The sequence below is a fragment of the Neopsephotus bourkii genome, unplaced genomic scaffold, assembly GCF_033783945.1.
Source record: "Neopsephotus bourkii isolate Nb327-2 ecotype Australia unplaced genomic scaffold, CSIRO-AGI_Nbou_v1 NB_1723, whole genome shotgun sequence".
Taxonomy (NCBI): Eukaryota; Metazoa; Chordata; class Aves; order Psittaciformes; family Psittacidae; genus Neopsephotus; species Neopsephotus bourkii.
This window is the reverse complement of record NW_026902197.1, coordinates 896,695-913,497: the sequence shown is the minus strand read 5'-3', so window position 1 is coordinate 913,497 and position 16,803 is coordinate 896,695. Positions and strand designations below refer to the sequence as shown.

Genomic DNA, 16,803 nt, shown 5'->3' with positions numbered 1-16,803 from the left:
CTCATGCAATTATATGGTTTGAAAGAAGAACTGATCACCCTATTTTTAGCATTCATCATCTTGTCTTGCTTTGCTTTGTAGAGTGTGTTTTGGTAAGCAGATTCCAGTTGATCATCAAGATTTATCAGCATTGCATTAGGGTTCTTCATTGCCATAAGAGTGCCAGCTGGAACTTGATGGTCGATTGCTTCATTAATGGCAATGACAGCAGCATGTACTGAAAAACAAGTCACAGTCTGTCAGTCCCAAACACAACAGATCTGTTAAGAATTGAGAAATTAACTGGGAAAGGTAGAAGAACTATCTGGAAATTAACCAGAAAGCAAAAGCACTTCAGAGTACCTCATTCCATCACAGGCTCCTTACAAAAAATGCCAGTCTACTTCCTAGTACAATATTCTAGCTACTCAAATCACTGAGTTCCAGAAAGAAAAAAACAAAACAAAACGAAAACAAACCCCCCAAAAAACACACAAGGGAAAGAAAAAAATCCTCTTTCCAGTCTTCTAAAAGGCCTATCAAAAGGACTGTACTGTTTCACAACAGGGGGCATTAAAACCAATGCTTAAAAAAAACATGCCTATCTGAATAATTACATAAAACAAAACTCCATTTTTCCTTACAAGCTGCTTCATCCACAGAAAGTTCATTTGCAAGAATTCCTCCAATCTTGCTGAAGGCAGGCATCTGAATGCCGTACTTCTCCAGTTCAAGCCTCATATTACTGATTTCCTCCTCTGCAACATACATTAAACCAGTGTTAAGCAGGCTCAAACACATTAGGAATCAGCACTTCTATACCAACTGCTGCTACAAAAAGAAATGTAGTATAACTACAATAAATTACAATTACTGTTTAAATAATACTTTGACTATAACTCAGTACGTGAAATAAAATAAAACTGATAGACATTCTGCACACTTTCCTAAAAGTTACAATTCTCCCAGAAACTCATACAGGAATATTCTGTAGTCTCTCTCACTAGAAAGCAACACATGACTCTCATGAGGAGCTGGAAACAGACTCCATCATTCTAAGGTGCCTCAGCTACAGCTGCCAACAGGCCAGGAAAATGCATAGGTAACACTTAGCATTCTTCCCCCCCTTCCAGAGACTATGCTGAGAAAAGTGAACGTTGCTAAATACCTTACAACTCAAAAATAGTTCATAGTTTATACTCCTTTTAACTGAGATGTGTGCCCTCAGGTAGGAGTCTCACAAATGCAAAATACAGAATTTGACACTTTAGCAAGAATAAGGAACTGAAACCTTGAGGAAGCTGGAATCTCCTGCAGCTGATCAGCTGGCAAACTCTTCTTCAGCTAGCAGCTCTACTTTAAACTGTCAAGGGATATCAGAAGCATTTACCAAGTTCCAGATTAAAACCTCTCTCAAAAGGAAGAAGGCGAGGCTTAAGCAATTTACAATAGTGCCAAAAAAGTTAAAGGGGCTATTATTTGCCGAAGTAACGATTAGCAAACTGATAGCTGTTTAAAGACTTCGGTTAAAAGTGCCCTAATCAAACCTTTTCCTTAAATTACTAGAATGCCTCACAACCACTAATTTTGAATTTAATTTACATTTATAATATCAACAGTAATAATCCTTTAACTGATCTATAACACGTCTAGTAGAGGAGGAGATAAAGGTGGCACATGTATCAGCACTTTTACCTGTGAAGTCCACCTTCCCATATAAATCCTGAATCTGGGGGGCAAGACCAAGTTTGAACAGGTACAGGCTAGAAAAGAAAATAAACTAATAATTAGAACTAGTAATTTTTCATTATGGTTCCGACAATGACAGATAATTTCAGTAGATACAGAGTCAAGCAGCCACTCGGGTAATCCAGCATAAAAGCTCATCATCACCAAGAGGGTGAGCCGACTCCTCTGTTTCCCCACCGGTGGCACATAACTGGTCCACCAGACTGAAGTCTTCAGAATTAGAGTGGTTGAGGCTAGAAGAGTGCTCTCATTTGTCTTGTTCAAGGTCCCTCCTCAAACAAGATCATGTAGAACCAGCTTCCCCAGCATCACGTCCACATGTTTTTTGGAACACCCCCATGTGTGAAGACACCACTTCTCTGGGCAACTTGTGCCACTCCTTGCTCATCATCACAGTAAACGAAGCTTTTCCTGATGTTCAGAGGGACCCTCCTGTGGTTCAGTTTGTGACAGCTGCCTCTTGTTCAGTCGTAGGGCACCACTGACAAGAGCCTAGCTTCATCTTCTTTGCAAGCGCCCTTCAGATAGCTGCACACATTGCTCAAATTCCTCCAGAGCCTTCTCTTTTCTAGGCTGAACAGCCCCAACTCTCTCTCTCACCCCTCCCTCACAAGGGAGATGCTCTAGTCCACTAGTCATGTTAGTGACCATTCCTTCAACTCTCTCCAGTATGTCTATGTGTTTCTCATGCTGGGGAGCCCAGAACTGGACACAGTTCTGCAGTGTGGCCTGACCATGCTGAGTAGGAGGAAAAATATTCACTAAGCTGATCTAGCTCACTGAATGCATTTACTTGGAGCCTGACAAGAAACAGAACTGCTACAAACGAGGGATGAATCCATATAGCTAAGGACAAATGGCACTGGGGAAAGAGAAGCAATTTCCCTCCTTTTGGCCTGTTGTGCCAGATCAGCAAAGATCACAGAAACATATCCTTTATTAAAATATCTCACTATACAGGAACACTAAAAAGAAACTATTAATAAAGTCAATACCTGCTCCTCCAGTAAACTCAGTTTTAATGTGATTAGAAAATAGCACGTAAGCAATTCCACTTTTTCACATGACCTCAACATGTGAAATCTACAAAATCTGTCAAATCTACATCTCAAGTCGTTATAAAACTAAGCAGACCCCTCCCCCCCCCCAAACAAAACCCAAAACAGAAAGACAAGGCAGGAACATTTCTGACCTTTGGATCATCAACCAAATTGCATTCTAGATCTTTTCTTAACTGGAATATGCTTTGGCACTAAGCCTGAAAAAAAGAACAAATTCTTCTAAAAATATCCTTTTCTATATTTACATCTACATGCCAGAATTACTCTTCTTACCTTGATAAGTAAAATTATTTTAAAGATAAAACCTTAGAGCTGCCTTTGCAGAGATACCTGCTATGGAGCATTTTGGCCAAAACGGTTAACAACTGAAAAAAATGACATAGTATCAAATCAGCATTAACAGATGAAAGATTGTAACTTCTACAGACCTAAATACTGGGACTGTTTGCAACTATTAATTTAGCTCCCTGAATTAATTTCCTTTTCCTAATATATGGTCTACAAAGAGTGAAGCAAACTTCATGTTCTTGGGAAGCCTAGTAATTGTTCATAATTCATACTACTCTGGGGGACAAGGACTGGGAACACCCAGGAAATAACAAAGAACACTTAACAAGACTATGCCCATCAACCCCGGCATACAGTAGCTACAGTAACTATCACAAAGTTGCCAGTGACAGAGAAACTTTTCCATAACCTAAACAGAAAGGAGCACTGGTCTCGATAGTGACAGTGTACCCCACCAACAGGTATACTCATCACTGCTCTATAAACTCCGACTTACTCAGCAGAAATAACTCATTTTAGATCTAAAGTTGGGATCCAGCTCACTTCTATAAATAAGTTCATCTACAAAAATCTGAAATGTAACATTCAGATAAACACAATCTATCTCTCTGGATGTCACACTGGCAACAGATCAGAGAGTAGAACAAGCTATTCTTGAGAACTGAAACTGAGCAAGCAACAGATAAAGGCCTAAATGTACACAGTCCAGCCTGCAATCACCTAGTAAAGGCTACAAAAGGAATCCACTTTAAATAAAAATCTCCACACGCTCCAAAAGCTGCACCTGCATTCAAACCAGCTAGCCAAGAGGTAAGAGGGCACATTCAGCAAATGAATCCTCCCATTTTTCTCAAGAACTGGATTATCCTACTCAGTCCATACAAGATTTTAAAATTTAGGAGACTTTCTACAGCAGCTCCTCCTTGATTACTTACTATGGTCTTCGTGACACACCTACTGAAGCACAATGCTGTGACCACACTGGCTTTCATTCAGAGATTTGACTGATCCATAGATAAACTAGTATTTGCCTTCTCACAAACACTTTTTAGGGGCTCAGGCTTCTCCTTTAAGCCCCAGAAAGTTTAGCTCTGCCTCAAGTCAGTAGAGAGGGAGGCTGAGAACTGAGATGGGAAGGTAGAAATCAGCATAGTTGATCGGTTCTTTTTTCTTCAACATCTCATTTGGCCACTGCCCAAGGCAAAATACTGGCTTTGTGGATCTTTGCTAAGACCCAGTAAGATTGTTCTGTTAGAAAATTCAGCCTCATCCAGCCTTCAGTTCAGCTCTCTCCGTTCTTGCCTTTCATAAAGATTACAGAAGCAGTTAGTTTTCTGCCTAACATGCCTTACCTGAGTGCATGAATACAATAGATACAGCGTGGCATGTTCTTGCGATCGTATATATCTGTAGTTTCTGGGTAGAATATCTAAAGATAAAAGAAAGTTAGAAGCCTTAATTATACTCGCTCTATATAGCCAAATCACATAACTGATAAGCCCAATTCTTCTGCAGCATACTAATGAAACAGTCCGCAGAACAAAATTCTTTGAGTTTCTCAGCCCTGGCCCAACATTCCTCCTACCTGAAGCACCAATTCTATCACCCAAAACAAGGTTCCCCTTTTCCTGCCCGCATTGTATATACATGGATGAGTATACCCTTTCTTTTGGTGCCCACCAAGATACTGGGTCATAAGGTATTAATGTGTTTAGTGAAAACCAAGACATTAAAAAAACACTTGGAAGAGAGAAAAAGATTTTGTGACAAAGGAAAACTGAGATCAGCGCTGAGATGCTCTGCATAAATTTTCAATTAGCCAGACCCAAAAGCTTTCAGACAGTCTCAAATGCAAAGCTCTTCAAAGTTTAACACAAGAGGCTAATACTCAAAGCGTCAATTCGGAAGTGCTGACAAGGTACATTACGTTGTAGTTACTGGAAGGCCCCCTGCTGTTGCCTATGAGCACAAAGTAGCATTGCTCTTTCTGTAAAGGCAAGAGCAACTGAAGGATGCTCACAATGCCACAGCACTGGCTCCCTGGGTCTTCTGCATGGGAAAATACTTAGAGAAGCAATATCCCTTTGTCAATGCAAAGAACCCAGTTTATCTAATATAACATAACATATTGATTCCTGCCCCACAAACCCAGGTACATCTGAAAACCTTGCCTCATACCTGGCACTTCTTTTTGTCTAGCTGCTCATCACAAACCCCAGCAAGGTTCAACTAGTAAATCTCAGCAAGTTATTTGAAAAACTTTGCCAAGTGTGCAAGCATGTATGGAAACAAAACATACCTCAGATCAAACTACACAATGCTGGTTTTGGTGAGACTAAGCATAACATGGCTTACAAAAAAAAAAAAAAAAAAAAAAGCCCCAAACAACTCATGCTAAACAGTTTATCTAGCCATTCCCCTAAGGAATTGACTAAGCTACACCAGGAGCATTTATTTCAACTTGATGTGAAAATTTCATAGGGAAACCTGAAGAAATAAGCACAGTTATTTGCTGTTGCACTGCTTCTTTTATCATAAATTTCTGGGAAAAAAAAAAAACCCACAAAACAAAAAACACCAAAAACACACACAAAACAAATCCAAGACTTTCACAATCAAACTTCAGCTCAGACAACTGCTCAACAGAAAGTACGGGAAGAACAACATAATGTAAGATCATAGAATAGTTAGGGTTGGAAAGGACCTTAAGATCATCTACTTCCAACCCCCCTGCCATGGGCAGGGACACCTCACACTAAACCATGCCACCCAAGGCTTTGTCCAACCTGGCCTTGAACACTGCCAGGGATGGAGCATTCACAGCCTCCCTGGGCAACCCATTCCAGTGCCTCACCACCCTAACAGGAAAGAATTTCCTCCTTATAGTCAATCTAAACTTCCCCTGTTTAAGTTTTAAACTGTTACCCCTTGTCCTGTTGCTACAGTCTCTACTGAATAATCAGTCCATTCCCATCATCCCTATAGTCCCCCTTCAGATACTGGAAGGCTGCTATGAGGTCTCCACACAGTGGGATTGAGTACGCCCTCAGCAACTCTGCTGATGACCCCAAGCTGTGTGGCTTGGTTGATACACTGGAGGGAAGGAATGCCATCCAGAGGGACCTTGACACGCTTGTGAGGTGGACTGATGCCAACCTCATGAAGTCTAACCATGCCAAGTGCAAGGTCCTACACCTGGCTTGGAGCAATCCCAGGCACAGCTACAGGCTGGGCAAAGAAGAGATTCAGAGCAGCCCTGCGGAGAAGGACTTGGGGGTGCTGGTCATTGAGAAAATGAACATGAGCTGGCTTCAGTGTGTGCTTGAGCCGAGAAAGCCAACTGTATCCTGGCCTGCATGAAAAGGAGCATGACCAGCAAGTTGAAGGAGGTGATCCTGCCTCTCTACTCCATTCTCTTGAGACCTCACTTGGAGTACTGTGCAGTTCTGGTGTCCTCAACATAAAAAGGACACGGAACTGTTGGAACAAGTCCAGAGGAGGAAATGAGAACGATCAGGGGACTGGAGCACCTCCTGTATGAAGACAGGCTGAGAAAGCTGGGGCTGTTCAGCCTGGAGAAGGGAAGGCTGCATGGAGACCTCATAGCAGCCTTCCAGTATCTGAAGGATGTTGGAAAGGGACTCTTCATTAGGGACTGTAGTGGCAGGACAAGGGGTAATGGGTTCAAATTTAAACAGGGGAAGTTTAGGTTAGATACAAAAAAGAAGTTCTTTACTGTGAGGGTGGTGAGGCACTGGAATGGGTTGCCCAAGGAAGCTGCGAATGCTCCATCCCTGGTGGTGTTCAAGGCCAGGCTGGACAGAGCCTTGGGCAATATGGTTTAGTGCAACGTGCAGAGGGGTTGGAACTTGATGATCTTAAGGTCCTTTCCACTCTAACTATTCAATTATTCTATTCTATGATTCTACAAATGTTATGCAAGAATAGTGATAGTAAGGATATAGTACAGAAGGTCAATTATTTTGCTCCTAATCATTCTCACACACAGAATGAAATCTTTCAACAACTTTCAGGAGAGAATTTCTATAGAGTTATAAATCTAGAAAATGAAGAATTAACTAGATGAAATCTGTTGATTTCTGTATCACAGCAAATGCTTCCACAGAATGTAAAGCTTTTCTGAGATTATTTATTTATCTGCATATAAAACACAGAAATTACCTTGGGGAGACCAATCTCAGCCATGGCATTCAGCCACTGGATTACATTATCTGTGTGCCGGAAGTGGAGACCAGTTGCCTGAAATAAGAACAGACAGGAACAAGAGGGCAGTAAGAAACAAGGCATCACAGCTGCCGGGAAGAGCAGGGAAGTTTATTAGGATGGATAGTTAAAACAGTACTCTGACAGAAATGAGAGGTCTTCTGTATATGATTATATTGATTGTTTATGACAAGTTCTTTCACACGCATACAGGCCCAGATATACAGCTGAGTCTATTCAGGCATGCACACACCCACCCCTTAACATATGCTCTAGAGCCAAGATGAAGTTTGTCAGGCAACAATAACAAACGAACTTTCTGTTTATTTGCTCACAGTACCTCCATGTGCACATTTTCCTGTTTCAGATGTCTGTCTAAAGCAGTACCTATGGCTTATAGCTCTCACCTTATATCGAGTCTGTTCCCTATCATAGATTTTCTTCACAGAAACCACTTTAGGGGAAAAAAAGTTTCCAAGTTTGGCCAGGTAGACTCCATTTCTCAGTCCTTCTTCCAGCTCTGTTGTGGGAGGCAGCTCCTCATTCAGACAGGCCTCCATCCATCTGGAAGTGCAAGAATAAAGTTGGTCACTTGAGCGTATTTCCAATTTGTGAACACAACCCCATGCTAAGCAAGTTTTATGCTGCTACTGCTGTCATACTCTAGCATACTATTTACTTAGCATTAGGGACTGCAAGTTGGCATAGCACTACCAGACAACCTGTGTCATTAAAATGCTAGTCAGCAACACTCCAGACAAAATATTAATAAGTATGAAGTCCAACAGCCAGACTTTCACAAGTTGTTAAGATACCACCTCACTACCACATTTCTCCTTCAGCCCATGATTTAGCTGGTACTGTTCAAGTGGCCAACCTGTCCTTTTAACTAACTTAAATCCTCCTTGAGTACAGGCTTCTCTCACAAGCATTTCTTTACTCCCATTAAGTATTCACTAGATATTTCATGACTTTGTACCACTTAGTCAAGCTCTTTTAGCTTATCTCGTAGAGAGGCCCTACAATGTTGTCACTAAGTGTGTCTTCCCAACCTATACATTTTCTCCCACACCACTATACATCTCAAAAACAGGGGCAGGGGGAGGTGGGAATGCAATAGGCATTCCTCTCCTCATGATTCTCCCTTATTTCCTTTCCATCTCATTTAATGGTGTCACAGATCCTCGTGAAAAAAAACAAAGACTACAAATAATTTGAGAAGTCGCTGTTCTCAAAATGGAGATGTACCTTGATATTTGTTCTGTACAGGACTCCCAGAGGCTATATACTGCAAGCTCAACTACACAGTTTCTTTCAAAGATGACATGCTCCCTGGCTGCTCTGTTCTCTGCACAGCCATGGGCCACATTCTAAAGCACTTTCTTTAGATCATGCCTCAATTGTAGCTAAACTCTAAAGCTCTTACGGGATGGATAAGCCTTGGATCAATAAAGAAAACAGCGACTCAGAATAGTAGTAGCCCATATTATAAAACAGAGCTCACAGTGTAACACAAGCAAGGTTAATAATTTGGCTCGCAGAGATGATAATTCCACATTACTGGAACTGATCTTAAATGCAAACAAGTAGAGGAACCTGCATGAACCCAATGAACAGAATTCTAATATTCTAAATGCTCTTTCAGATGGATATACAACTCTAAACTATTTAGCTCCATATTAATCCAGGCAATGTAACTGGAAAAACACAGTACTAGATGCAAGTGATAACAGATTCAATTAATAACTGTAGTAAGTAAAAAAAAAATTCACAGAAATCAGTTCTGTAAAACCCAATGTGGCTCTGTTGACTAAAACTGCAGATATTTCAAATCTGTGAGATGCGAGGCTTCATGCATCATAATATTCTGATTAAAATCATGCATACAAAGAATAGCTCATAAATACCAAGAACAGACATCTCCAATCAGTGTTTTCATGGGGATTCATGCAATGATTCCGTTTCCAATGTATTTTGGCATAGATGCATGCTACGCCCCCTCCTTTAGTTTTCCAGGTAAACATGAAAATTGAGGCTGACAAAATTAGAGAATTAAATTATAAAAGCAGTACTAGCATCACTGTAACCTATAATTATAACACAGGTGGTCACAACCTGAGTAAGAACAGGACTGTTCAAATATCCAAAGCTTTAGATAAGGTTAAATATTGGGTCATTGATCTGGCAGATCTACAGACTGGGGACTGTATCCTAAAAGACAACTGCAACACTGAAAAATGTGTGATGAGTACAGCAGACACAACGAATTCAAAGTTGAAAACTGTAAGACCTAATGTTACTGTGGGATGTATACAAAGGGGAACAGTACAGCCAGGCACTACGACTATTCTTATATTAGGACACTGATGAGACTAACCTTGTCACTACCTTCTGTATTTTTTCAAACTGGAGAGCAGCAACAGGATAGGAAAGAAGTTTTTGATTAGCTAAGATAATACTTCACAATGAGACGCATGAGCAATGCAGCACGTTTCAGTCTGTCGAAATAAAAGTCTGAGAGGTAGCTTGGTGCTCTGACAGTCCTTTGGCAGCAGACTACAACCAGATGACTGAAACTGTCACCACCAGCACCAGCCTGCTACACCTTTTCTGACAAACAGCATCAAATCTAAGGCAGGAGCACAAGTTTAGAAGATGGTTTTATGCATGCTCTACTTTCCTGCTGCTCCAGAACTTATTTTCTGTGGCATACACACTGGCTGGTCTGCCAACACCAGCCTTACTTTCAAAAATGGAGGGGGCAGAGGCAGTCACCAGTACAAACATTACCTCATCTCCTTCTCTTTAATCTCATTCTTGAAAACCTGAGACTTTGGTCTCAATCGCAGCTTTAAAAAAAAAATAAAAATTAAGTTTCATTAAATTTAAATTGAAAAATATACAAAGGCATGAAAAGACCCAACTGTCATGAAGAAAAGCAGCAGACAAACTGGTCTGTCTCATGCTTATTATCCAGGTACAGCATAAAGGATTGAACGTTGGCAAAAAGATTTAAAAAAAAAATATCAACAGTAAGATTTCATGCATTCATTCTTAATATTGGCTCATTTTCCTTTAATAGCTGTGTTCTAATCATACTTTCCTTAACCGCCTGAATGAAGAAACACAGCATGCTTACACTCTTACTAAACATGGAGATGACAAAAAAGTTACACATGCTGGAGGACAGGAATAAGATCAAAATTATTTCAACATATAAAGCAAAGATCAAGAAAAAAAAATTTCGCTGGATCACATGCAAGATAATACACTGAGAAAAATATGACAGATGGTATAAACACAAGATGAAGAACACATTTCAAGTAAGGCACCTTCAAGTAAAAGGGTAACAGGTAACAAAGCAGCAAAACTCTACTACATCATACCATTATGAAAATGTAGATACCATGCCATAATGTACAAAAGTAGCATATCTATCAGGGTACAAATCCTTGTACTCTTAGAAGTATGCATATTAATGTCCTTGATGGAAAACTCTCTTCCATTTCAGCAATGCACTTTCAGAAAGACACAGTGAGTGAAGTCAGAACAATCCAGGGAAAAGTACTATAGACCCATTGAATAGGACCCACAGACAAATATGCAAGAACTGGGTTTTCAGTCTGAAAGACAAGTGTAAGGGAAATACACTGTTACAATTTCAGTTTGTAAAAAGTTGCAGTTAAGAGGAAGAAAATAATCTTTTCTCCATGTCCACTGATAAGTAGTGAGGTAATACTGCACCAAGACATACAGAAGTTAAGACACAGGGAGAACCCATTCAGCGCTAGGAACACTGGAGCCCTAAAGCTATGGAGTCCTTGTCACAAACCACATGTTAGATAAGTACATCAGGGGTCGGTTGTTTTGGAGTTTGCTTGTTTGTTAAAATGAATCTATACAGCCACTAAGAAAAATAGACAAGAGGTAAACTGTATCCAAATTATTCCCCTTACCAAATATCACAAATTCTTTTAAAGCATCAGCAGTTCCAAACCACTTACTCTTACCTCTTTGCTTCCTCCAGGTGACAAAGGTACTCATAGGCTACATTTTGGCGTCGCCTTTCATCCATTTCCTCTGCTGTCAATCTCTCATTATCCAAGACAGCTGCAAATAGCCAAAAGACATCCTCAAGCGGTTGAAGAATGAATGTAACTGAACAGGCACAGCAAAAATCAGATACAACCTTTCTCACAGAAACTAATCACAGGTTTTATTTTTTTCAGGGAAAAAAAAAAAATCTGTTTTCAGGGAAAAAGATCTGCTCTTTACAAGCAACAGAAAAGGCCCAGTTTCCCTATCCTTCCTTGTAACATAAACTTGCCATCTTCCCTCTTTCCGATTTCTCAATTTGACTGTGATGCAACTTCTTACATCTTCCAACTGCTTAGAAACAGTAATTCACTTTCTTATTTTCTTCTAGCTTTGCCTTTCTCTTCCCGAAAAGCACATCAGTGACCTTATGTTCCTCCATCTATCCTCCAATTTTAGCAGTCAAAAATTAAGGAAGGTCGACAATATATTTTCACATCATATAATCCCTTCTATACCTTTATAGTCCATCTCTAAAAAATACGTAAATGCTACTCACAATCTTCATCTAGGACAGCCTCATTCAGATCCACAACCTGTCTGCCATCTTCAAATCATGCTAAGGATTTACTTAGGTGTATATGCCTAAACCTGACAGATTCTGTGTTTAAAGCCTCAGTGATAAAGTCTGCTCTTCCCAATCTTACAGCTAAATACCTCATGCATTTTCTCAAATAAAAAAAAAAACAACAGCCAAACCAACTTTTTACACTTTTTATGGACCAACTTGCCAAATAGGAAGTGTCCCATGCCATTATTAATCACAGGTAAGCTTAAAATACCTTCAACAAACACATGCAAGCGACGAGGCATCTCAACTACAGCATTTGGGATCAAACAAGATCTTGCTTCAAACTGTAACGGGTCTCCTGCAAACCAGGCTGAACTACCACAAAGCATTTTTCCGATTATTCCAGCCCGCACCCAAAACTAGAAGAGCTGAAAATGGACTCAAACCGCAGGGTAACGCCTACCAGGAAGGAAAAAATCCCTCCCAACTCAAGCCTCCCTCCTAACGCTAAGCCGAGGGCCCTTCCCGCTGCCCGGCCCGGCCGACCGGCGCTCACGTCTCTCAGCCGCAGCGCCACGGTTTCCCCGCCTTCGTTCATTTCTGACGTGGTGTCGCAGCACAAGCGAGCATCCATCTCGGACACCTCGCACTGAAGCATCCCTCTCCACCGCGAGCATACGACAAGGAAGCGGAAGGGTCCGATCAGAACGGGCGTTCTGCCCATTAAGTTAGGTGAGGCGTCCGAACAGGGACCGGCGCGGCCCCGTGAAGCCTCCGCCCGCGGCGGACATCTTGGGCGAGGCTCGGGGCCCGCCCGAGGGAAGCGACGGCGGGAACGGAGGAGGACGCCCCCGTACTGCCCTCCTCTCCCCCAACACCCCCACCCCGCCTTCTTCTATCGATCCTCCCCAACACGCGGGAGGGACGCCGAGCCTGAACCAGCTTCCGCACCACGGGGCGCCGACCCCGCAGAAGGCACGACGGGCCGCACCCGAGAGCCGAGGCCCCGCGGCTTCCCCCCGCGCCTGCCGCGCCCCAGGCTCAGTTCCCAGCACCGGTTCCTGGAAGGGACTAGCAGCGCGGGCCAAGCAAGTCGCTGCGTGCCAGACCCCACGCACCCCAGTACTCACAGCCATAATGAGGCCGGGCCATGGCCAGCCCATCCACCTCCTCCGCCGCAACCGCCATGGTGCTATGCTGAGCCCGGGATGGCCGGGAACTGGGCGCGGCCGTTCCTCTTCCTGCCGCACCGGGTGTGGCGGGGGAGGAGTCGCCGCTCAAGCTCTCTCCCTCTCCCCGCCCCAGCCGCCGCTGTCCGCTGCCGGTGCGGGCCGCTCTCAGCGCCCGGCCTAGCTCGCCTCCGTCCCACAGGCCTTAGCCCGGCCGCACCTCACACTGCGTCCCCATGTACCTTCTCGGGCCCCACGGCCCTGGTCCACTCTTAGCTCCGACGTTTCCTGTCAGACCCATTCATAACGCCTAGCTAAGCTCTGGCCTAAGCTCTACCAGCCCTGCTACATAGGATACAGCACAGGTCAACCCCATCATGACCCTACATCCACCCTCAACCCTTCCAGCCTCCTGACACACACAGCCCCACCAGCCCAGCCATCATGTGCACAACACAGCCACGTCAACTCAGCCTCAGCAGCCTGTCCCTGGCCCACAGCCTGCTGGGCCAGGCCTGGGGTGCCTCCTTCTCTTGCCAGGCTTCCAGCTGCATCAGCGCTCCCCAGTAGCAAAACCCGGTCTTGCTGGACACAGCTGTGCGCTTCCACCTAAACAGCTCTGCCGACCACACCATAGTAACTCACTTGAAATGTTAGCCAGTGTTTGAAGAAGGGTGCCTCAAAACATCAACATGCAACAGCAACATTCAGCAGCACTGACACAGAAAATAATTGTGTGGTAAAAGTTCCCTTTCCCTCAGTGCTTAAAGTGTTACTGTTGCTTTATCTAACTCTTGTTCAAGAGTCAGAGTACTGAAGATGTCACCAGGGGTCCCATGGATTTCACTGCCATGGCTTAAGTTTACCATTTAAGCAGAAATGTAAGCAATTAGGTAGACTGACAGCCTCTATTAGGAAAAATATCACCAACAGGGAGGGAAGATGATCCTGCCGCTCTCCCGAGTGCTGGTGAAACCATCTAGAGTACTGGGTTCAGTTCCCTAGTAGAAGGAAGACATTGAGATAATGGAACAAGTTCAGTGAATCACTGAGCAACTGTTTAAGGGCTTGGAGCATCCAACATATGAGGAGAGGCTCAGAGAGGACAGGACAAGAAGCACGGGGCAGCAGACTGAAATTAAGGGAAGCCCACTTACACGTAAGAAGAAACATTTTTAGTCTGAAGGTGGTCAAACACTGGAACAAGCTGCAGAGAAGTTGTGGAGTCTCTATCCTTGGAGGTACTTCAAACCTAATTAGATGTAGTCCTGGACAACCCACTCGACCCTGCATTAAGGAAGTGAGGCTAGACTAGATGCTTCCAGAGGCTCCTTCCAACCTCAGTGATTACATGAGTCCCTGGAAAAGAACATTTACACAATTTTTTTGAACGGTCTATATGAAAGGGAGAGTGACAGAAAATACAGAGGTGAATGACAGACATAAATTACAAAACAAAAGGGTTTCTAACAATCATTTATAGTTCTAATTATTAACATTTATTTGCATTACTTCATATGTAGCCACTTTGTAGTTAGATAAACAGAAGACATTTAAAGTAATGTTTATATGTCAACTGTGGAGTGCAAAAATTTGTTCCCCCCAAAAATCCTGTAAGATTTTTTGCCCAATCCCACAATCCCCCTAAAAAAAAACAAAAACCAAAAAAACCCCCAAAACAACAAACCTCTCATAAACTTACTTCTCCCTGCACACTAATTCTGATGACAAATGTAAAACACAATTATCACACATCAAAGAACCTGTTTGAACCTCTTCAAGGTTATATTTCAGTGGTTCCTGTAGCAACTCCCCCAATTTAAGATGTCTGATCTCTGTTACTGTCTCTGCTAACTGTTGTTTGTGTATCTGTGTGTTTAATTTATTGCTTGCTTCTTGTCTTTTTTCTTTTTACTGTTGAACAGGCACTAGTCAGCCTTACAAAGAGCATTACAGAGGTACCTATTTTTCTCTAATTTCAAAATTTGAGCAATTAATTCTGTAAAAAAAAATAAATCTGAGTACTTGGCCTTAATACCTAATCATTAGGCTTCCTAGGGGAAACAAGAGCTCCAAAATTCAGTCTTTTATTTAAACTACTTTTATGTATTCTTTTGCAGACCGCCTCCTTTATAAGAACATTTCTGTCAGTAGTGCTGAAAAAAATACATGTTTAGAACACCTAAAGACTCTGACACTGTGATTCTGCAGTAACTTGCAGACAACCTAATTGCAGGCTACCACTGAAACGTAACCTCTTCAAATCCCCCTCCAAACGGTAATATATGCAGCTTCACACGTGCCTTTCCAGAGTATTAGCCTCGCAGTTCAAAAAAGATTGGGAAATAAAAGCATATTCAAATAACCTTCCACTGAATAATTGTTCATATGTGTCCTCATTTCTGGAAAACAAAGCCTGAAGATGGAGTAGGATCTGCTCTACATCCCCTCTAACACTAAGAATTCCAAGCGATCACTTATTCTCTCTGTAGCACAAATGAAACTCTTGGAGAGCTGCAATAACATGTCTATTGCAACTCTACATCTTAGCATCTTTCATTCTGATGATCTACCTCATTCTTATTAAAAATTTTTTCCTAATACTATTTTTGAACCTAAATCATGTATAGTCAATCACAACCTTTCCCTTTAGACCCCATTTTTCACAGGTAAGTTTAATTCTTATCCTCTATGTCTGTAATAAGTTTTAGACCCCTATTAATTTTCAGTCTTCTATAATTCTTCAATTACCCGGTTTAATTACATGTTCTGTGCCTACAGGGTCAGAACATCCTGTAGCAATCCACATTGAAAAATATATGAAATATATTGAAAATATATGTGTGTGTATATATATAAAAAATAGTCTAATCCTTCATATACTAGATTATGCTATTTTGTGTATTGGTTGCATGTTAGGCAATGGATTGCCAACAGCAAAAGTTGCATTTGGCTCCAAGCATTAGATCAAAATCGTAGTGGTCAAATGAGACAAGTTACTGACATGATCTTACAAGAAACAGAGACATGCACACAAACACTGTCACAAGTGCCTCAGTGCCAGTGCACGACTGCACTGTTAGAGCTAGCCCAGAGTACCCCCACAGCCCTGATCCCAATCCTTACCCGGTTCTGCTGATAGCTGTGACATGATCCTAGGGGACAGCAACAGGCTGCTGGAACAGCCTGTTAGAACTAACTTACTTTCTGAAGGTGACTTAGCATCTCCACATGCTGAGTGCCCATGATAAAATCCTCTCCTTCCTGCCTCATGACATAGGCAAGCTCTGTACTGTCCAAAAGGCTTCTTGAACTAGAAAACTCTGCACTTTTCACCACACACTAGGCACAGTTTCTCCTGAAGGATCTGTAAGGTCCAGGAAGCCCCACAGCCACCTAGAAAAACAGAACAAAACAAAAAAATGGGCAATTGAAGATTCATTCTGTTTCTGACACTTACTCCCTGTCGTTTTATCCACTTTGTAATGCTGTTTGTTTCCTCCATTTGTTCCCTTGTAGGCTACCTAAAGAGACACTTGCAGAAACAATAAATTTAAGTCGTGAGCAGACTACAATATTTAGGTGGAAGCAAGCAAGTGGGGATGAGCCAGATTTACAGACTGTACAGCAAAGACACATCTGACTAATTTTGCAGCCACATACCAAGTACTCTACATCAAACCCATAACTTTCACCACTAAAGCAGGGTTTCAATGATGAAAAAGCT

General features: G+C 42.2%; 1 protein-coding gene across 4 annotated transcripts in view; it reads right to left on the bottom strand.

The window, feature by feature from the left end:
• The window catches only part of IQGAP1 (IQ motif containing GTPase activating protein 1), a 53,370-nt gene extending 36,932 nt beyond the window's left edge, over nt 1-16,438 (bottom strand). The window contains exons 1-8 of one of the 4 annotated variants that reach the window (XM_061376654.1): nt 16,420-16,438; nt 11,312-11,411; nt 7,709-7,865; nt 7,260-7,337; nt 4,430-4,506; nt 1,675-1,742; nt 624-737; nt 39-217 (exon numbers count right to left, since the gene is read on the bottom strand). In XM_061376654.1, the coding sequence (XP_061232638.1) occupies nt 39-217; nt 624-737; nt 1,675-1,742; nt 4,430-4,506; nt 7,260-7,337; nt 7,709-7,865; nt 11,312-11,376 (738 nt within the window). In that variant the 5' untranslated portion in view covers nt 11,377-11,411; nt 16,420-16,438. The other 3 variants (XM_061376655.1, XM_061376653.1, XM_061376651.1) reach the window with 3 other exon arrangements.
• Between the last annotated feature and the right edge of the window lie 365 nt (nt 16,439-16,803).